Genomic DNA, 20910 nt, shown 5'->3' with positions numbered 1-20910 from the left:
ATCAGTGAGCACTTGGGGAGGGGTGGAGGATCTTTTTTGCATTACTATGAGGAAGCATTTTCATGTATTCCAGCCTGTGGCAAGTCAATCACAGCACTTGAAGAAAGGGGGTGAAGCGAATCGGTCGAGGGAGGGGGGGTGAAGCTCTACCCGCTCAACCGCCTTGTATCGCTCATTACGCACGGCGAGATTACTGACATGCCTGACTTCGGCGCACTGACGGTCTGAATGGGTGTTTGCCTCAATATCAGCCCAGCAGTCTCGGGTGAATTCTTCCTTTCACCCCAAGTCTGCTGGGATGGGCTCCAACGCTCCACGACCCCGAAAAGGATGAGCGACAGTGGTTGGCTGTCAGAGCCAGGAAGGCTTTCTCTGCTGACCTACATTCAAAAACGCAATTCTAAAATCTGCTGCAGGAAATCGTAGGGAAACTGGCCGGGGCTGGTTGTCACGCGGGTTAAATTGTCACGTTGCAATGATCTCCTCCACCAGAGGGCGCAACTAAAAAGTGAAGATGACTAGTTTTCTTCCTTTATATGGTCAAGGGGTTGTGTCCTGTCTGAGAAGAGAATAAGCATGCCATGAGCTGAGATGAGCAAGAAAGCATTTTCCATCCATCCATTTTCCGATCGGCTTTATCCTCACAAGGGTCGTGAACGTGCCGGGGCTATCCCAGCTATTTTCGGGCAACACCCTGAACCCGTTTCTAGCCAATCGCAGGGCACACAGTGACGAACAACCATCCGCACTTACACTCTCACCTCGGGACAATTTTGAGTCTCGAATCAGTCTGCCATGCATGTTTTTGGAACGTGGGAGGAAACCGGAGTACCCGGAGAAAACCCACTAAGGCACATGGAGAAGATGTGTAAGTTCTAGCAGAGATGTGCAAGATAATTAGAGCTACTTTTTTGCTAGTTTGACGTAACATGTCTCGGTCATTTGGAGCTGTCGGGTGACGTACAGTGTGCAAAGACTGGCCGAATGGAAAAAAAAAAAAACAATGCACCCCTGCGTATGCCCGAATTGCCCTGCGGGTCATGAGTCTTACGCGCGAGGAAAATTGTTTGTGGGGTTTGCGATCAGCATGCGTGCGGCGTCTTAGGGCTCAGAAGCTTGTCATCAGGTTTAAGAACATGCCGGGCCGGGAACAGACAAGTAAATCAATACGACAACAGTCAGCAGATCCCAGCAATGACCCAACGCCCCCCCCCCCCCCGATTGACCTCGTGAAAGAAAACTGACTTGGAAAAAGCATTTCTCTTGTTTGCGTTAAGGCAACTAACATGAGGAAATAATGATCCGACTTTCGTTGTCATGTCACTCACCCTTTAGGACTCATTTCTCATCCTTTTTCTGAAATGAGGCCCCCACCCCCACCCCCCAAAAAAAGCCAGCAAGTCTGGAGTGGAGTTTATAGCAGCAAGCTTCAGTTCAAAGAGCCCACAAAATTCTCACCTTTGAAATTCTCTAATTAATGAAATAGTTTCTTTTACAGTCACGCTTCATAGAAGTTGCACAGTAGCATAGGTGGGCAATAAAAAAATCTGCCTTTACAGTTTGAGGTGCTGCGAGAACTACGCCACAAAGTCTTATTTTTCTTTCTCGTAAAATCCCATAACGGTGTGTGCTTTCACGCGGCTACAAGAGTCGAGCGAGTGTATCAAGTACTAATGAGACGGCTTACAGACACATTGGTTATGGCCCCGTCCAAATTGTCAAAATTGTCGAGTGAGTGTACAGGGACGTGATTAAAAAGGAGGAATAATTAAAAAAAAGAAGAAAAAAAAACACAAAAATCAGGCCGTCGAATAAAAATGGCTAGCCGCTCGCATTAGCAAGGTAATTAGCTTGCGCGGCAATGGTTGTGTGTGGATTACTAGTGTTTTAACGACCTGACGCATGTCAAAATGAACCCATCTCAAGGGGTCTTATACAAGCAGCGAGTTCGGACGGCTGGTTATTACCAAGACGACCGGGGGGGGGCACGGGGGGGGGTAGTCTGAGCCTGGTGACTACACTGGCCTTTTACATGCGGAACAGAAGCTCTGACTGAGAGGGGGGGGAAAAAAAGCAGACTCCCATAAAGATAATTAAAAAGCATTGTACTTGCGGAGGCAGCACTTCCCGCAGTACGCTTCGGGGGACAGTATGGCACATGGACGCGCTACCAAACTCAAATATTCCCACCGCCACGCCATCGACAACTTCGCCGAGCAATCGAGTCCACGTTGATGACTCCAATCTTAACTTCACGTAGCCTTGCTTACTTTTGGGCTTGGATTTCACGAACATTTCTGCATGATGGCTTTTCCTGATCTATGGTCACGAGCTATGGGTCGTGACCGAAAGAACGAGATCCCGGATACCAGCGGCCGAAATGAGTTTTCTCCGCAGGGTGTCCGGGCTCTCCCTTAGAGATAAGGTGAGAAGCTCGGTCATCCGGGAGGGGCTCAGAGTCCAGCCGCTTCTCCTCCACATCGAGAGGAGCCAGATGAGGTGGCTTGGGCATCTGATTCGGATGCCTCCTGAACGCCTCCCTGGTGAGGTGTTCCGGGCATGTCCCACCGGGAGGAGACCCCGAGGAAGACCCAGGACACGCTGGAGAGACTATGTCACCCAGCTGGCCTGGGAACGCCTCGGGATCCCCCGGGGAGAGCTGGAAGAAGTAGCTAGGGAGAGGGAAGTCTGGGCTTCCCTGCTAAAGCTGTTGCCCCCGCGACCCGGCCCCGGATAAGTGGTAGATGATGGATGGATGGATGGATGGCTTTTCCCGACTGTGAAGTCCAGTGGGTTGGACTCTGTCGCTTGAAAGTGGCTCTGGAGCTTGACCCAGCCCAGTCGATCCATGTCATAGATGGAGAGTAACTTCACGTGTGGAAGGGCGGTTATTGGAATTTAGACTCAGCGTTATGTATCGATTAATATCAAGCTATTCACCAAAAAACGGTTCCAAACAGTGGTTACAAAGGCAGTTTACGGGAACAAAAACGCAATGTTTGATCCGCTAACACCGGCCAAGACAAATGCCTTCAAACGAAATCACCCAATCCGATTTTTGGCTTTTCTTGCTCATAATATGCATGCTACAGATTTATAATTGATACCGACTGAGTCCTTCATGTCGCCTTTATTGACAGGATTTTAGACGTCATTAGGTCACACAGAGAGAGAGAGCGAATGAATTTATTCATTCATTCATTCATTCATCTTCCGTACCGCTTGATCCTCACTAGGGTCGCGGGGGGTGCTGGAGCTGCTATCCCAGCTTTTTTTCGGGCAGTAGGCTGGGGACACCCTGAACCGGTTGCCAGCCAATCGCAGGGCACACAGAAACGAACAACCATTCGCACTCACACTCACAACTAGGGACAATTTAGAGCGTCCAATCAGCCTGCCATGCATGTTTTTTTTTTAATGTGGGAGGAAAACGGAGTACCCGGAGAAAACCCACGCAGGCCCGGGGAGAACCTGAATCAGTTGCCAGCCAATCGCAGGGCACAAGGAAACGAACAACCATTCACGCTCACACTCACAACTAGGGACAATTTAGAGCGTCCAATCAGCCTGCCACGCATGTTTTTGGAATGTGGGAGGAAACCGGAGCACCCGGAGAAAACCCACGCAGGCCCGGGGAGAACATGCAAACTCCACACAGGGAGGCCGGAACTGGAATCGAACCCGGTACCTCTGCACTGTGAAGCCGACGTGCTAACCACTGGACTACCGGGCCGCCCCGAATGAATTTAGAGGCCGCCTAATAAATATCAGGTGGCCGCCGAATCAATATCAGCCAGCTTCTCTCTCTCTCTCTCTCTCTCTCTCTCTCTCTCTCTCGCCTTAACTCACTGTCTCTATTACTTTCTCACGTTCTTCCATTCTCCCACTCGTCTCTGCATGAGCCTCATTAAGACTAGCGCTGTGCTGACCCGCCCCCGTCCCGGTTCTTTCTGCGCGGAACCCCGGCTCGATTCGGCCCCTTCAAAACCTCTCGTAAACAAAGTGTCAGATCCATAGACGGGCGGAGGTGTCGTCGGCGGCGGCGCTGTAGGAAGTAGCTGGGTGGGAGACATCCAATTAAAAGCACAATGCATTCGCTCTTTTTTCCAACACCACCCCCGCCCCACCTCCCCAAAAACCCTCTGCCCCCCCAACCCCCTCCTCCTCCTTTCCCAAGCCCCATTCGGATTACATAACAGCTCAGTGTCAAATCATCCAGTCTGTGGAGGACAAGTTAAGGGGGTCTTCACCGGCGATGCGGACCGCCGAGCGGACTCTCCCCAGCAGCTTCCATGCCATCCCCCTCCACTCCTCATTCCTCCTCCTCCTCCTCCTCCCCACCCGCCAGCCCACCCTCTCCCTCTCCCTCGCACATACACACTCGCACTCAGTCATGAATGCACAGGGATTGCAGCAGCGGCAGCATCAGCATCATCATCAGCAGCAGCACCCCGAGATGGAGATCTCCGCTGCGAGCGCCCGTAACCGGTGAGTGTCACTCGCGGAGATGTGAAGTAGAAAGTCCGAGTGAGATAGCAGAGGTTATTTTCTGCTCTTGTTTTCATGCGCTCTCATAACCGAAACATGCCTGCCGGATGGGCCACAACTATTCCAGCTGTCAACGCACCGGCTGCCTTTCCGGCTGGACGCAAGCGCGGCGCCTGACCAACGCGCGGATGGACACGGGGGAGAGGCGCTCGCTTGTCCTTTGCACCTCTGATCTGGGTCTCAAGGTAAGAGGTGTCAATCCGACCCCCCCCCCCCCTCTGACACCCCCTTCCTCAGTTGCACGTATTTCAATCCGAGCGGACGCCCGGCAACAACTTATGCGGCTGTCGTAACTGAGTAATAAATTCTCATAAAATACCGTCCCCCCCCCCCCCGTTGGCGTTGCGTGTGAACGGGTGCCTGCGAGATTGGGAGGGGGGGCATTTCTGCCTCCAGAATCAGTGCAAATGTCCTCTTCCCTTACTGATTGACAGTTCCTTCACACGCAATGTGGTTGTGGCTTTAAATCGCACGACATCCTCAAGTATGCCGTACCTGCGGGAAGACGGGAAAATACGGACGAGGGTTCATGAGTCGCGTCGGATGATTGACCACGGGAAGGCCCGCCCTTTTCGGCCGCTTTTATAAGTTCCGCGACACATTTATACGGAACGGATGATGCGTTCCTCAAGGCGGAGATAAAGCGCCATGGTTTCAGGAATATTACGAGCGATAATCCGGGATGCTCAAGGGTACGGCGTCACGTATACAGTCAGACTTTCAACCGGTCTCGCCGCGTCATAGCTCACCTGGAATGATGGGAATCACTCGGGGCAAAGCTTCAAGGCGCCAACCGCAGCACTTGCCGACCTCAGCAGTTTCTTTTTTCACTTGTTACATAAATCCAGATACGCATCGCACTCCATCATCGGGTTGCGTGCTCGCAGCCCAACCTTACCGGCTCGACGGATTCATCAGGGTGAGGTAAAAAGCGTGTGGGTGTGAGAGACACGACAAACATTAAAAGGCATCCGCAAAATTGGGTTTAATCCCCAAATGTGTCCTCACGAACTCGCCCCCGCCTGAGTTTAATTTTACAAACGAAGGTTGCGGATTCCAAACGCTGACTGTAGTCAGACTTTGATAAATCGTTTAAAACGATGTGAGAGCGCCAATTTTCACACCGGCCGACCTCCCCGCCGGTTGACGTTTCAAAACGACATTTTCTTAATGAAACCTTATTTGGAGTCATTCGTGAGAGAGTCCCAACTGTCACCATCGTAAAAAAACTTTTATTTACTGTCGAGGCAACGTTGGAACAATTTAACGTGATTAAGTGTCGCTCAAGCGCGAAGCCTTCATTCATTTCATAATACGTTAGAAACAATCAAACACTCTTTTAAATATGCTCTTAATGTTCACGACAGATGATAAAATGCGATAAACGCCAATCGACGGTCAAACCTACCACTTGCGTGATATAAAACGCAAACAACAACCGCTGTGCCTTTTGATCACAAGTGAAACGCAGATGGCAGCTAGCCAGTCGGCAGCTAGCATAGAAGCTAACGTCGGAGTCGACTTCTACATCTTCTCCCACGGCTCCTTCTTGGCAAACAAATATCAAAGTCCTTTGGTCACAAAAAGCTGATCGGTACCGCCGATCAATAAGTGGACGTCCTATCGAGACTTGGCAAATTAAAACTCGGCTATCATCCGTGACTGGCACGACACTGACACGCTGGGCAAGACTAGACAAACGTTTTTGTGGACAGCGCAAGAGTCTTTCCGCAAAGTTTGCTTGTGATTTACTCGAGATGACAAAAACCAGGAAACACAAAATCATATCCCCGCCCCAAATCTATCGCAAAGTCTTTCCCCCAAACCAGATGTCTGCCGAACTACCAAGACTATCCTGTGAGGGGCAGCGTGGTGCCACAGAACACCAGAAAAGACAAAGAAGAGTAAAATTGTACTGTATTCTCCTGCCAGATTCGCAAAAAAAATATTTTCCCGACCATCCGGCGCAAATTTCACTTCATGCTTCCTAAAAATGATTCTTTCTCAATCAACTATCTATTTTTTTTATCTATTTATACCAGCGATGTGTAGTGGCAGGCAGAACAATGAAATGCTCCTTCATTAGATGGCAGCAGGTCCACTCAAGCGACAATTTGAGTCCACCTGTTGTCTGAACAGGTCCCAGATTTCACATTAAATCAATTTGTGAGTACGGTGAGATCAGATCATAAGTTATTTCATTATTCATACCTTTTATGAACATCTTTCTTGGACGTTGTGCTGTGAAATTTTCCTCCCGGGGAAACAAGTGCTCTGGCTTTTGGGATAATTTTGGGAAAACGCTGCTCAACACAACCCAGATGCTCCTCGATTGAGTTGATTGGATTAGTCGATTGATTGACTGAAAATAGAAACACATCATTAAGATGACCCCCCCAAAAAATAATAAATAAAATAAAGATCAGCAACACCTCATCTATTTTCAATCAGATTAGTTTTAATGCACTAGTAGGTTATCCATATACTTTGTAGAGTCATATATCCCGATTTAAAAAAAAAATATCTGATCATTAGAGATATGAGCGTGACATGCAGACACCTTATTCAGGTGACACGCTCAGAAAAACAAAGAACGGGGAAAACGCAAAGACATTAAAGTTAATGTTATCACGCAACGAAACCTAAGGAATAATAAATTAAATGTCGTTCAGTGTCGTTTCTCATATTTATACATTTTATTCATTCATCTTCCGAGCCGCTTGATCCTAATTAGGGTCGCGGGGGGTGCTTGAGCCTATCCCAGCTGTCTCCGGGCAGTAGGCGGGGGACACCCTGAATCGGTTGCCAGCCAATCGCAGGGCACACAGAAACGAACAACCATTCACACTCACACTCACACCTAGGGACAATTTAGAGTGTTCAATCAGCCTGCCACGCATGTTTTTGGAATGTGGGAGGAAACCGGAGCACCCGGAGAAAACCCACGCAGGCCCGGGGAGAACATGCAAACTCCACACAGGGAGGCCGGAGCTGGAATCGAACCCGGTACCTCTGCACTGTGAAGCCAACGTGCTAACCACTGGTCTACCGGACATTTTAGTCGTAGTATATTTTTTCAACTCAACAAACGGATTCACACCTTGCCATCTTTACTGAATAATTGCTCCATAAATAAACAACACGTTTTCTCGATGGTAGGTTTTAGTTTTAGTTTTTTTTTTTTTAAAGCTACTTATGGCCCTTCATCTCAAACATTTATTATATAGACATCCGACAACAGCATAAACTTGAGATGTATTCCTGGTTGGTAATAAATACAGGACAAATTTAACCCTTTCACCCACCCTGTAACCTGAAGCCTAAAAAATCTGCGCCTAAAAAGGATTAATATTTACTATTGTCAACGTCAACTAGAATCTGGGCAGCGGCAGGATAAAAAAAAAAAAAAAAAATCAAACCTAACACATTTCAAACCACAGGATAAGAGATAAAAAATCTTCACATTTGCACACAATCTGTCAAAATGATGATGATGGGGAAAAAAAAAAACACATTGCATGTAACACCTTGCAGAGTGTTCGAGCTCGTCCTTTACGGTGCACTTGTGAAGACGTCGTTGGTGCAATGTCACACTCTGAAATATATGCGAGGAAACCTTCTGCATGCACAATGACTTCACTGCATGCAGCGCACAATGCACGACTTGCAGGCTCAACCTGCAAGATCATGAATACAGAACACCCCCCGAGCGTGTCCTAGTGGCAAGTCCCAGTGTAGGTCGAAATGCTCTCATAGCATGACTTAAAAAGTTATTCGATGAGGTTAGACCGGGCTTTCCGACGTAAATATCCATGTAGGCAGACTGCGACGTAAGATGTTACAAGCTAAGCCGCCTCATTCTCTCCACTGGACCTAAAAGGTGAATCGGCAGTTTTTTGTTTGGTCTCCCACCCCAACTCCTATTGCATAGAAAATAGCAACGCACCCCGTCGGAATTCCTTCTGGAACAACATCGCAGTCATAATAAATCAATCGCTGCGCCATGGAGTAAGGTATATATTTTTAAACCCACGTAACATTTTGGAGCACGAAGGAGCGAGGGGCAATTGGAACAGACGACGCGCTCCGCCAGCGCACATAAGGAGATTTCAGAGGATTACTTTTGCAATTTTGGAGTCAATGCATTATTCATAATCCTTTTTGGATAGCTGCGGCCAAATCGAGGGGGAAGGACCTCGGGTCATTAGCGGAGATGTGGCTGGCCCCCGGAGAAGGAGGAGGAGCAAGACGCGGAGTAGGAGGAGAAAGGAGATTGTCGATTTATCTCGTACTTAAGCGTGTTAGGAAGAGACCCCCCCACCCCCACCCCCCCCGCGCTAAATCCTTTTGTGTGATTACCACTTGGCTGCTTTACATGGTTTTTATGGCTACATGAGACACTTTTCGTGCTCACAGCTAACGTTCTGCAAACGTGATTACCTCTTAAGTGGTGTCGGATTGGCTTTTTTTTTTTTTTTTTTTTTTTTAAGGTGGAGGGTGGTAATAAAACAGTCGACTCCCATGTGGAATTCTACAGAACGGTACATCCGCAAATGCTTCTGACAAGCAACCTACTCTGAAATCAAAGTGCAATGTCAGGCAATGCTTTGGAACAAATGCCCGACCGCCCCGGAAAAAAAAATACAAATAAAAAAATCCAGCTGCTCCTGCTGTCAAAGCAACACTGTGTAAATTCACAAGACGGCAAAGTATATTGTTTGTGCATAATCAAGGATGAGCAAGTAGCGCTGCGGTATGATCCTCACCGGGTACCGAATCATTTGCGCTGACTTATGGCCCGCAAGATGAAACACGGTCGGCTCGAAATATATTCCCTGTCCACCACTGCAGTTTGAATACAGGGAGGGTCACCGTTGACCGTTTGCAAGGTGAAACGCGAGGCAGCGCCCCCCCCAAGGGGCTGCCACTTAAGATGAAAGTGCTCTTATTCAGAAGGGTGACAACGGGGCATAGAGGCAATCAGATAAACTCGAGCAAATATCAACAGCCGTTTTTTTTAGCAGTTCGCTCTGCATATGCGCTGCAGGAAATTTTTTTTTTTTTTGGGGGGGGGAGCTGTTTGCCTTCTGTCAGTGTGTAAAAGTTCATTGCATCGTCTCCTTTACACTGGCTCCCGGTCAATTGTAGAATCCATTTTAAAATTCTCTGTTGCTGGTCTATAAATACTGATAATAACTAATAATATTTAAAAAAGCGGCCCGGTCGTCCAGTGGTTAGCACGTCGGCTTCACAGTGCAGAGGTACCGGGTTCGATTCCAGCTCCAGCCTCCCTGTGTGGAGTTTGCATGTTCTCCCCGGGCCTGCGTGGGTTTTCTCCGGGTGCTCCGGTTTCCTCCTACATTCCAAAAACATGCGTGGCAGGCTGATTGAACACTCTAAATTGTCCCTAGGTATGGTTGTTCGTTTCTGTGTGCCCTGCGATTGGCTGGCAACCGATCCAGGGTGTCCCCCGCCTACTGCCCGAAGACGGCTGGGATAGGCTCCAGCACCCCCCGCGACCCTAGTGAGTATTAAGCGGTCCAGAAAATGGATGGATGGATATTTTAAAAAAAACAGCCTTCAGAAAATACAGCGTCAACACTGTACCTGTTAAATATATTGTCCAGTTTAAAAGTCACCACTACACCAAAATCCTAAACATATTTACTTTCATAATGATCGACTTGATTATTCTCAAAGGAGCTGCGTGCGAATTACACGGCAATAAATTCTTCCCACAGCTCTTTCCATCAGTTGGTGTCTTTTCATCTCGCTGCTTTTTTTTTTTTTTGCGCCGCGTGGTGCGGAATATAATTCCCTCAAAGTTCAACGTGTATGACTTCGCATTCGCCGAGGAGGATCATAATTCATCGCCGAACCGCGCACGCGTGACGACCGTGAACAAGCAACACATGCTCGGACTGCAAATGTCAATTTGATCAAAGCCTTTTAAGCTTCATTACATGTAAACGCAAAGACACAACCGGATGACTTTGAACAGGTAGCTCATTAAACATCCCTAACAACGACAAATTAAAACACAAACATTCCTCGTGTTTATCTAAAGGAAATAAATGGATGCGCAAACACGGGGTTCTGATTCTGTTTACGGATATTCTGTCATCGCGTGCGTGCTTGTTTACTTTCCAGCCAGGCGTAAAATTATTTACTTGGACTGCATTAAAAAGGATCACGATATGCTCCGTAGCCTTTTCAAGTTGAAGGTCAGAACGGACAGATTTGTGAACATCCAGCGCAGAGTTTATATTTGGCACGGTGCTCCATCATTTTGCTCGATACTGCTGAGACTGCATGATGACACTGATGTTGCCCTGAGGAACTCCGGAACCTACAGGTGGACCCTGGCGGACGAGCGCACGACTCATATAGACGTTTGGTCTTTCCTCAACGATCGTAATATTCTTTTTACTCAGACACATTGCGCGGCCGGTAGTCCAGTGGTTAGCACGTCGGCTTCACAGTGCAGAGGTACCGGGTTCGATGCCAGCTGCGGCCTCCCTGTGTGGAGTTTGCATGTTCTCCCCAGGCCTGCGTGGGTTTTCTCCGGGTGCTCCGGTTTCCTCCGGGTGCTCCGGTTTCAATGATATTGTACATTGCCTGTAGCGATTATTTCCCGAACTTTTTGGACCGAAGATCGCCTTTTCGTTTGATCGAAAAGGCGATCTTCGCCTCCCGCGTTTTTCCCGTTTTGCAGCCTGGTAACCATCGTAGCTCACACATACCGTTTTAAAGTGCTTCCCTCGGCTCTCTAGATTCCTATTCTTCGCCCGTGACCTTGGTGAATTGCACACGAAACAAACTCCGAATGAGAATAATGATAACGATAAAAGATATAGCGCAACAGCATCGATCACAAGCTGCAATTGCAGACCGCTGAGCGCTAACATTTTCCGGTGACGCAGGTCACGCGGCACCGTAGGTTAAAGATTTACCTGCTTTGTTTTATTTCATTATTTGAATACTTTTTGTGAAAACGAGACTGATTGGATGATTAGGGTGCAGTGTACATTAACACCCAAAAAATATTACTAACATGCACAAAGACACACAATTGTTTGTTTGTTTTTTCTCCTATACACCCCTCGCGATCCACTTGGGACCATCAACCGGTCGATCGTGATCGATGTAATGAGCACCCCTGGCTTATACGAAGGGGCGTGACCGTAAAAAGGGTATCGAATACAGAGAATTCACGGTTACTGTGGTGCGCGACAGAGAATAGATAGATAAATAACATGAACTCACGCTGTCACAGACACGCATTAGTTGGAGTGTTTACCCGAACGTAACCCGCCCGATATTATACTCCGTGTGGACAAATGTTAATGCGCCGATTGATCGCGTAAGAAGACTTCCGCCCCGATACTAACTGAGCCCTGAACACCCACTAAATAAAAATATGAGAGCTTGTGTTTTACCATTGCGGCAGTACCGCATTTATATGGGGGGGGGTGGGGGTCCCCATGCAGTTCTAGCGGAGTGGCAATAAAACTGCTTTGCAGCAAAGCACACAGAGGGACCGCGTTGAATGGGAACCGTCGAAACACTCGGAGAGCTCAGGCGGCCGCCAAGATCAATGCCAGATAGTGCGAGATTTCACGCTCACAGCTTGGTGGGTACGAATACTTTATGGAAGAGAAACAACGCAGCGGGCACAAAACGGCGATTGCACTTATGAAATTGTTCCGTGGAAAAAAACAAAAACAAATTCGAATAGGGGCGGCCCGGTAGTCCAGTGGTTAGCACGTCGGCTTCACAGTGCAGAGGTACCGGGTTCAATTCCAGCTCCGGCCTCCCCGTGTGGAGTTTGCATGTTCTCCCCGGGCCTGCGTGGGTTTTCTCCGGGTGCTCCGGTTTCCTCCCACATTCCAAAAATATGCATGGCAGGCTGATTGAACACTCTAAATTGTCCCTAGGTGTGAGTGTGAGTGCGAATGGTTGTTCGTCTCTGTGTGCCCTGCGATTGGCTGGCAACCGATTCAGGGTGTCCCCCGCCTACTGCCCGAAGACGGCTGGGATAGGCTCCAGCACCTCCGCGACCCTGGTGAGGATTAAGCGGTTCGGAAAATGGATGGATGGATGGAAATTCGAATAGGGGCGGCCCAGTAGTCCAGTGGTTAGCACGTCGGTTTCACAGTGCAGAGGTACCGGGTTCGATTCCAGCTCCGGCCTCCCCGTGTGGAGTTTGCATATTCTCCCGAGGCTTGCGTGGGTTTTCTCCGGGTGCTCCGGTTTCCTCCCACATTACAAAAATATGCATGGGAGGCTGATTGAACACTCTAAATTGTCCCTTGATGTGAGTGTGAGCGTGGATGGTTGTTCGTCTCTGTGTGCCCTGCGATTGGTTGGCAATCGATTCTGGGTGTCCCCCGCCTACTGCCCGGAGACGGCTGGGATAGGCTCCAGCGCCCCCCGCGACCCTGGTGAGGATCAAGCGGTTAGGAAGATGAATGAATGAAATTCGAATTGTCATAGATTGCGGTCTGTAATATCTACTCAGACCCTTTGATAGCGGGAATGCAACGGTCCATAGTTCCTTGGCAGCAGGATTGGGACCAAAGCACTGCTTTTCTATTTAACCGGCCTTTACCACCGTCTTACGATTGTTTTTCAGCAAAAGACGGCGGACAGGTCATTAAATATTCCCAATGTCCCTCGAGGTGCCTTGTAACGAGGTTCGGACTGTACTACTTTCCCATTAGTGGTGGTGCCATCTTGTGGGGTCTTTGTTATTACAAGAGTGCGAATAGGTGAATTTTTCCGTGAATAGCTGAGGATTGATTGCACCCCCAAAAAAATACGTGAATCCAAAAAACAAAATTACTTGGGACGTTTCTCACAAATTGCTATGAAGCACTTTCACATACATTTGCATTCATAGCATTTCCTCACCCGTCCGCCTCGCGATTATCATTTTCTATTTTTGTTATTGATGGCTGTGTGTCATTTGCACTGTGATTTAAAGTCTTGGACTCGGTTGAGCCTTCACAGCATCCGCACTACCAAATCAAAATATTTTACCGCGCCGTAGCCCTGGAATCTACTCACATTTGACGTCTTCCGTTCTCAGGAAATATGGTGAGCAAAGAGGACGGCAAATGCATGGTTGCGTCAGACTCCGATGACTCCGATTCCGACCTCGCGCACAACCTCGACGATCAGCAGGTGAAGAAGAAAAACAAGGCCTTGCAGGTGCGATTTCAGGATATCTGCGAAGCGCAGCATGAGTATCGAGGAAAGCACACCAGATCCATTTCCTGTAAAGTGACCCACCGACGGTACATGACCATGCCCGCCAGACGATCCATCCCAAACGTGACCAGGAGCACCGGCGTGCAGACATCGCCGGACCTAACCAAACGATACAAAACTTTTCCCTTTGAGAGGAAAAAGGGCCACACGTTTAAACACGCCGCCCTGGTGGAAGATTACAGGGGACACAATAATGGCTTTTTGAGTGACATAAAAGCAGTCGGAGATGACGGGCAACCCATCGGGGTGACTTCCAAGTGCGAGGGTAAGATTGTGGGGCAGACCAAAGCGTTGCTCCATCACACCAACGACAGCAGCGAGACGGAGGATTTGATTTGCGACGCCAACTGTGTGGACGGACCCTCTTGCACGGACTCGCATTTCTCGCAAGACTCCCGTCTGAGCAACCCTTCGTCCAAAAGTGAACCGGAGCACCAGGACTGCGGCACAAGGACCAAACACAAAGGATTACACCGAGACGAAAGTGATGCCGGTGCCTCCTCCAAGCGTCAGCTGGCTACTTCGGACTTAGCGAAGGGCCGGGGCCCGGTCGCGTGGAATTCTTTGACCCGAGTGGAGTCTTTAGGGAGCCCCTCCAAGGCTTGCAAAAGAAAAAAGGGAGCGCAGCCGAGCGAGCAGCAGTCACAGACGTTCCCTCACAGCGCCAAATGTTCGGCGCAGTCGGAAGGACCGTGTCGGACGAGGCACACGTCGGCGTCCTCTAAACTGCAGCAGACGCCGGGGACGGGCGCGGGCTTCCCCCCGGGAAATACCGGAGCAGCTCTAGGCGTGGGCGGCGGCCAGCAGATAATTCCCTTATCGGATGACAAGGATATCAAAGCACAGCTGCAGGCGATGGAGACGCTCATCAACTCCAGCCAGGAGACCATCAAGGTCCTGCTCGGAGTTATTCAGGAGTTGGAGAAAGGTGAAGCGCAGCGAGAAGGGTGAGTGTCAATCGATGGATGAACGGATGGATAAATGGCATATTTATTGAAAACCGTTTGACAGGAATTTTTATTTTGAGCTAAAATTTACGCCAAGCGGTGTCACTCTGTCCACTATGGAAATTCACCTAAATTCATTGCAGTGCAAACTGTCGCCTGAGATTCCTCAAAACAGTCACTTTAGAAGATTCATTCATTCATTCATTCATCTTCCATACCGCTTGATCCTCACTAGGGTCGCGGGGGGTGCTGGAGCCTATCCCAGCTGTCTCCGGGCAGTAGGCGGAGGACACCCTGAATCGGTTGCCAGCCAATCACAGAAACGAACAACCATCCGCATTCACACTCACACCTAGGGACAATTTAGAGTGTTCAATCAGCCTGCCACGCATGTTTTTGGAATGTGGGAGGAAACCGGAGCACCCGGAGAAAACCCACGCAGGCCCGGGGAGAACATGCAAACTCCACACAAGGAGGCCGGAGCTGGAATCGAACCCGGTACCTCTGCACTGTGAAGCCGACGTGCTAACCACTGGACTACCGGGCCGCCCACTTCAGAAGAGCAAGAGAAAATCTGGCAACACACAGTCCAGTGTTGCCTTGACTTGCGAATGCCCCAACTAAAAACACGGGGTAACGGATTAGCGGCATTTCCATTCATTTCAATGGAAAAAGCTGATTTGGTTTGCTCCGCGCAGTGCAGCCCCGGTTACCTTGAAAAAGTAACTTGGTTATTTGAGGGTTGACTTGACTTCAAAAGTAATGTAGTTCAGTTACTCATTACTCAATTGTCAGAGGAACTAAGTTACATGACTTTAATAGTTACATCCAACAACCCCGCTTTTCAAAAAAACGATGGGGAGAACAAGCAAACTCCACACAAGCCTAGATTCGAATCCTGCACTTCTGCACTATGACGCGAACATGCTAACCACCGTTCTGCCTCACAAATAGCAAAGAGTTGCCCCCCCCCCTCCCCCACAGCCCCCACCCCAAAAAAAATCCATCTGGGCCGTGTCCGGTCTTCCAAAACACCAGGAACAAAAGCCAGGAAATTGCTTGAACAGGCTTTTGATCCACTGCACAATACCTACAGTGTGTTTGGTTATGATTAAGGAATCCTACTGAGTCCGGCCTCGTTACATTCCCTTTAGCGACACAATTCTGCTTGATATTGGCAATTTACACCAGGCAATGAACCCACTCGGCCGAAAGGAATAACAATGACTTTTCCACAGTTGCGTTCGAGGGGCGAAATATATGCACTCAACTCAATATGCCAGCTGACTCTTTTCCAAACTTTACTCTGAGGGAGGGGGGGGGGGTTGTTGTTTTGTTTTTAGGCACTCCTTTTAGTCTAGACACACCGTGAAAGGTTAGAGTGGTGTCTCGTCGAAATAACGTGTGAGGAAAGGCAACCTTCCAACTCGCCAGCATTTACCGCAAAAATCATGACAAGTGAAGATGAAAATGCAGTTTTATCTTATTACGCCGCACGTGGCTTATTAGAGGTCGGACGCGCGAGCGCTATCCTGCCAGAAGGTAGCAGAACGAATGATTCTCTCTTCCCAAATATTGCACGATGAAAGCAAGTTTGATGAATCTTCAAGCGATGCAACCTGAGAATGGAGAGTTTTGCTGCATTAATCATGGTGGCTGGGGAAATGGAAACAGATTCTGGCAGGACTTCAAAGTGTTTGTCAGTTGTTGTGTTGGAGGAATGCATAAAATGGAATGCATAAAAGTATTTATTTGTATGTTTGGGGGAAGTGGGGGGGGGGTGATTGGTTGGTGCTGAAAGCATTCGACCACATATGTGCATGACAACGCATTGACGCTGAAATCTGATTGGACAAAAATAAATACCGGTAAATGAAAAAAATAAATAACTTGACCCACAGATGACGCATGCGATGAAATGAGGCCAAAATAAAAATCATTTCCATTTCATGCGAAGTTTCAAATGTAGATTATTTGCTTCTGAGAGCATTTGCTGGCTGCAAGGAAGGCCTTGAAGGCCCGAGCTGCACACCAACCACCACATCATCATAATCAAATCCAAAATGTGTGTTCGCACTTGCTGTGAGGCTTTCGCCGCATCACCTCCGCCGGCAGACGCAGAGGTTAGCGGTGGAATGCTTTTTGTTAGCGTGTGGACAGTGAAACAGACGAGAGGGTAGGACATCTCCCAGGACAGCTGACGTGAGCAAACAACACAACATTGGAATTCCGCCAGCAGTCAGCTTAGAGAATGACTTTCAGAGGAGAAGCTTTTCTGTTTGCACCGCCACCGCTACCCCCACCCGTTTTTCTCTCTCTCTTGCTCTGTACCACAAGTCAGATTGAGGAGCCGCGGTCGTCGGACATATTGCCCACGAAATGTTCAAGTTACAAAACGCCTCAACAGTAAAATATTGCCTCTTGTTACGAAAGAAATATTAAGATACGACAGGTAAACATACAGTATGGGCTGCTAGTCACAGCTCCGAGTTTCCTGAACGCAACATAGTTATAGCTGCTCTGTCATTGGCTATTAGCTAGCATCTTCCTAGCATCCCATTGGCTAAGAGGAATCTCTACTTAAGTGTCGTGTGTATTTGCATGTATTTGCTACATATTTTGATGCCGTTTTATGCTTTAGAAAACATTTATGTCTGATTTTTGGGGGGCCTTGGAACAGATTATGAGAATTTATGTGGAAAATGCATCTCTACTTAAGAAAAACGTTCAGAAATTGATTCATGAACCAATTCATTTCGTAAGTAGCGGTACCACTGTACTTGCACGCGGCTAATTTCTAAATTCAGGCCGACGAGCTTCGATCTCGTGAGGAAAATCCCCTTCAATTAAGACGCAGGAGATAACAAGTGGACTTCAAGTATCGCAATCGGTGAGTTTGTCGCTCTGACTTTGAGCGCCGATCAGCAGCTGCACTCGGTCCCTCTCGCGTTCCTCCGTGGAGGTCACCTCTCGTGGAGGTTGGACCCCGCCGCATTTCATCTGTCAGGGCCGAGGGGAGACCGTGACAGGAGGCAATTATGGGTGCTCGCGAGGCACGACCCCCCCTCCCTGCGAATCCGGCGGGCAGGAGGGGGAGAAAACAGACAAGTTCACAAAGCATAACACTCGTGTTTTCGGTGGTTTAATGCGGCGCAGTACAACTGTCAGGAGGATTGTCAAATGCTCTCGCACGCGACTGCACCCCTCGAGGTGACGTTACCCCGCAGAGAAGCGAGAATTTATCACGCCGATTATCTCGCATGTCCGAACAATTGAGTTGAATAACGGGTCGAAACGGGTGCCCAGTCATGTGCTGAATCTGTCTATTTAAGTGAAGTTAGATTTTATTTTGGTAACAAGCTTGTGTCCTGGGTCAATGTGGAGTGGGGGTCGGGGGTCGGGGTGTCACGCCGCTTTACCTTCATCCGGGTGTCATCTGTTATCGTGCAACAAAGAATAATTTGAATGTTCCGTTTTCAATCAGCGATGGGAATAGAGCTTAACTCTTAAAACGGTCGGTTTTAGGAAGTTTGGGAACAATCGTTAACAAAACTACGTTAGCGTGGACTACGATCAGTCTTGCAATAAATACCAGTCAGTGACTTGCTTTTTGTGAGAAGTTTTATAAATGACAGGTTTTGGGGTTTTTTTCCACCTTTTTGAGCATTTTCATTTATTTATTTTAATATCGTTGACAAAAATGCTCTTTCACAGTTTTAGTTTCAGATATTTTCGTTCATTGAAACAACCTTGGATGGAGCCCTTGTTCTATTCGTGGGATGTGGATCACATTTTGAAAGACAGCAAAAAAGGAAGACTAATAAAGTCATCAGCCACTTTTTTTTTTAAATTTAGTTTTGGACTGCCAATCAAAAAATGGAGGAAAAAAAACGAACAATACACACTCTCCATTCCACGTGACTTACCTGTATGTTGCACTGAATTACATCCCTGTGTGTCGACAGGGATGTAAAGGCCACTCATTATCAAACAATGTTATGGAGCACCACAGATAATTTCATCATGTAACGTCTCCACATTTGATGAAGGAAATCCGAGCCCCCTCTGCTAGGAATAAACAGCTGAGATTATCGAAACAACCTGAACAAATTTGGCTGGTGGCCCACAGCCTGCAGCTATTAATGCCGTTAATCTTTTTTTGTTTTCCATTCATCTTCTTCTGCAGGCTCACCTACCGAACAGGACAAGACACGGCGAACTGTGACACTTGTCGAAACAGCGCATGCATCATTTACAGGTGGGTAGCTACACTGCAGGTGCGTGTCATTAATTCTGCATTTAGTTCCGTTTTTGCACGCTGATGGTTCGGCTCGGTAAGCGAGGGATCCTCTCGGCCAAAGTTGACGCAGAGACACAAATATTTTAGAGGAGAATCAATATTTAAAGGAAATAGAAGCAAAATACAGAGGACTGTAACTGCAATGGTCGGTTATCGACACACAACGCCATCATGCGGAAATGTCGGAATGAGCTGCACAATGTAAGGGGAATAAGTGTCTTATTATTGCAATATGGCCGTTATTATTACATTGCTATCGTTCTGTAAGACACTGACACAGATAGATGAACACTAGCCATGGTAACCAACATTGGCATTCTGAAGCATTTCACTCAGGTTGAACAAAAGGGGTCCAAGGACTGATCTTTGAGGGACGCCACATGTCATGTCTATTTGATGGGAAATACGTCATAATTTTTGTGCTCCCTGCTGTTACAACATTCCTCAAAGCGATTGTTCTTTATGGATTGCGGTACATTTACTAACTGCGATGTGGGAAAGGAGAGCCACAATCGCCTGTGTACTTTCAGTCAGATGCTGCGCCTCTTAAAAGCAGATGCATGTAAACACAGACTCCAATTGCGTATATTTTCTCTGCATGTTATGTAATTTGTGTTTTTTTTCCTAACTATGAAATTAATGGGGTTTTATTTTTAAACATGGTCTCCATATTGCAAAATTTCCTATGTTGCAAATGGGATGCACTGCTGCTTTGCTGTGCTTGGACGTCAGCGTTCTCGGGGGAAAAAAATCCTTTCAAACGAAATCAGAAAAATGTGTGGGAAGGGAGGTCCTGACTCAAGGCCCGGGGTTTTATTTCATTTAAAATTTACACACACACACACAAAAAAATAATCCAACAAAAAACATCTTAACTATTTGGGCTTTGTGTTACATGACTGGACACATTCTGTACCTGTGAAAAGATATTTTAATCGAGGAACACCCCCCCTCACCCCCGCCCGCCTGCCCTCCCCAAATTGCTTTCTCTCTCCCTCTCGACAAATGCAGCATTTCTCGCTGACCTAGATTGGGGTTTATTTGGAACACAAAAGAGAGAGAGAGAGAGAGAGAGGAAAAAAAATCACAGCTCAACTACAGAGATGAATATTTCGTATTTCATTTCACATTCAAGAGGAAAAGCCTTTGACATACTGTAGAACGGTGGATTTAATTAACGAGGACCGAGAGGCGACCATACGTTTATTGTTGGGGGTTAGAGTTGGACATTTTGAAAATATCATGAAAGGTGCTTTGATAATTAGAGATGGTTCGCAAAATATGAGAAACAGCCGTATGCAGTATGAGGGATTCGGATCAGGGAAGAAAAGGCCTCTTCAAATTCGAGACATGGGCGACAATGCAAAGCATCGCCATTTTTACATCACGACTTTTTGGACTACAAGTGGTGCAGTCTCATTTGGAAGAAAAATATACTCGGGCAGTGATTCTAAAAAGTCCTCTGCGGCCTTCCTCGAGTATTATGCAAACGAGTCATCCGGCTCACTACATTTGTTAAGTGGGGTTCAGTTATATTTAACTTTTAACTACAAGACATCTGCGGTTGATCTTTTGAAACTGTTTATTTAGGTATTAAGCGTGAAATCTTACGTTGGCGTACAATCGTTTTGAAATTTTAATGAGTGAATCCTCCGTCTTGCTTTTTCATGAACATTTCGGTTGACTAGACTATGGCGCATTATTTTTGGTGGTCATTATGGTGATGGTTAGAAAGTGTTTTTGAGGTGACAACACTTATATTCGGGTAAGTGTTATTGTTAGGATAGGGGCGAACGTACACTATTTGAATGTTCCTTTTGGGAAATTTGTCTTGACCAATTG

The 20910-nt window shown here is 47.6% G+C and overlaps 1 protein-coding gene across 2 annotated transcripts in view; it reads left to right on the top strand.

Annotated features, from left to right (window-relative positions):
* The first annotated feature begins 4171 nt into the window (after positions 1-4171).
* The window catches only part of insyn2ab (inhibitory synaptic factor 2Ab), a 31889-nt gene continuing 15150 nt past the window's right edge, over positions 4172-20910 (top strand). For both annotated transcript variants that reach the window (XM_052080881.1, XM_052080880.1), the window contains exons 1-4: positions 4172-4488; positions 4616-4733; positions 13640-14768; positions 18955-19026. In XM_052080881.1, coding sequence (XP_051936841.1) covers positions 13645-14768; positions 18955-19026 — 1196 coding nt within the window. In that variant the 5' untranslated portion in view covers positions 4172-4488; positions 4616-4733; positions 13640-13644. The remainder of the gene's footprint in view (positions 4489-4615; positions 4734-13639; positions 14769-18954; positions 19027-20910) is intronic.

Source organism: Hippocampus zosterae, chromosome 11 (assembly GCF_025434085.1).
Source record: "Hippocampus zosterae strain Florida chromosome 11, ASM2543408v3, whole genome shotgun sequence".
Classification (NCBI taxonomy): domain Eukaryota; kingdom Metazoa; phylum Chordata; class Actinopteri; order Syngnathiformes; family Syngnathidae; genus Hippocampus; species Hippocampus zosterae.
This window is presented reverse-complemented; position numbering and strand designations above follow the sequence as displayed.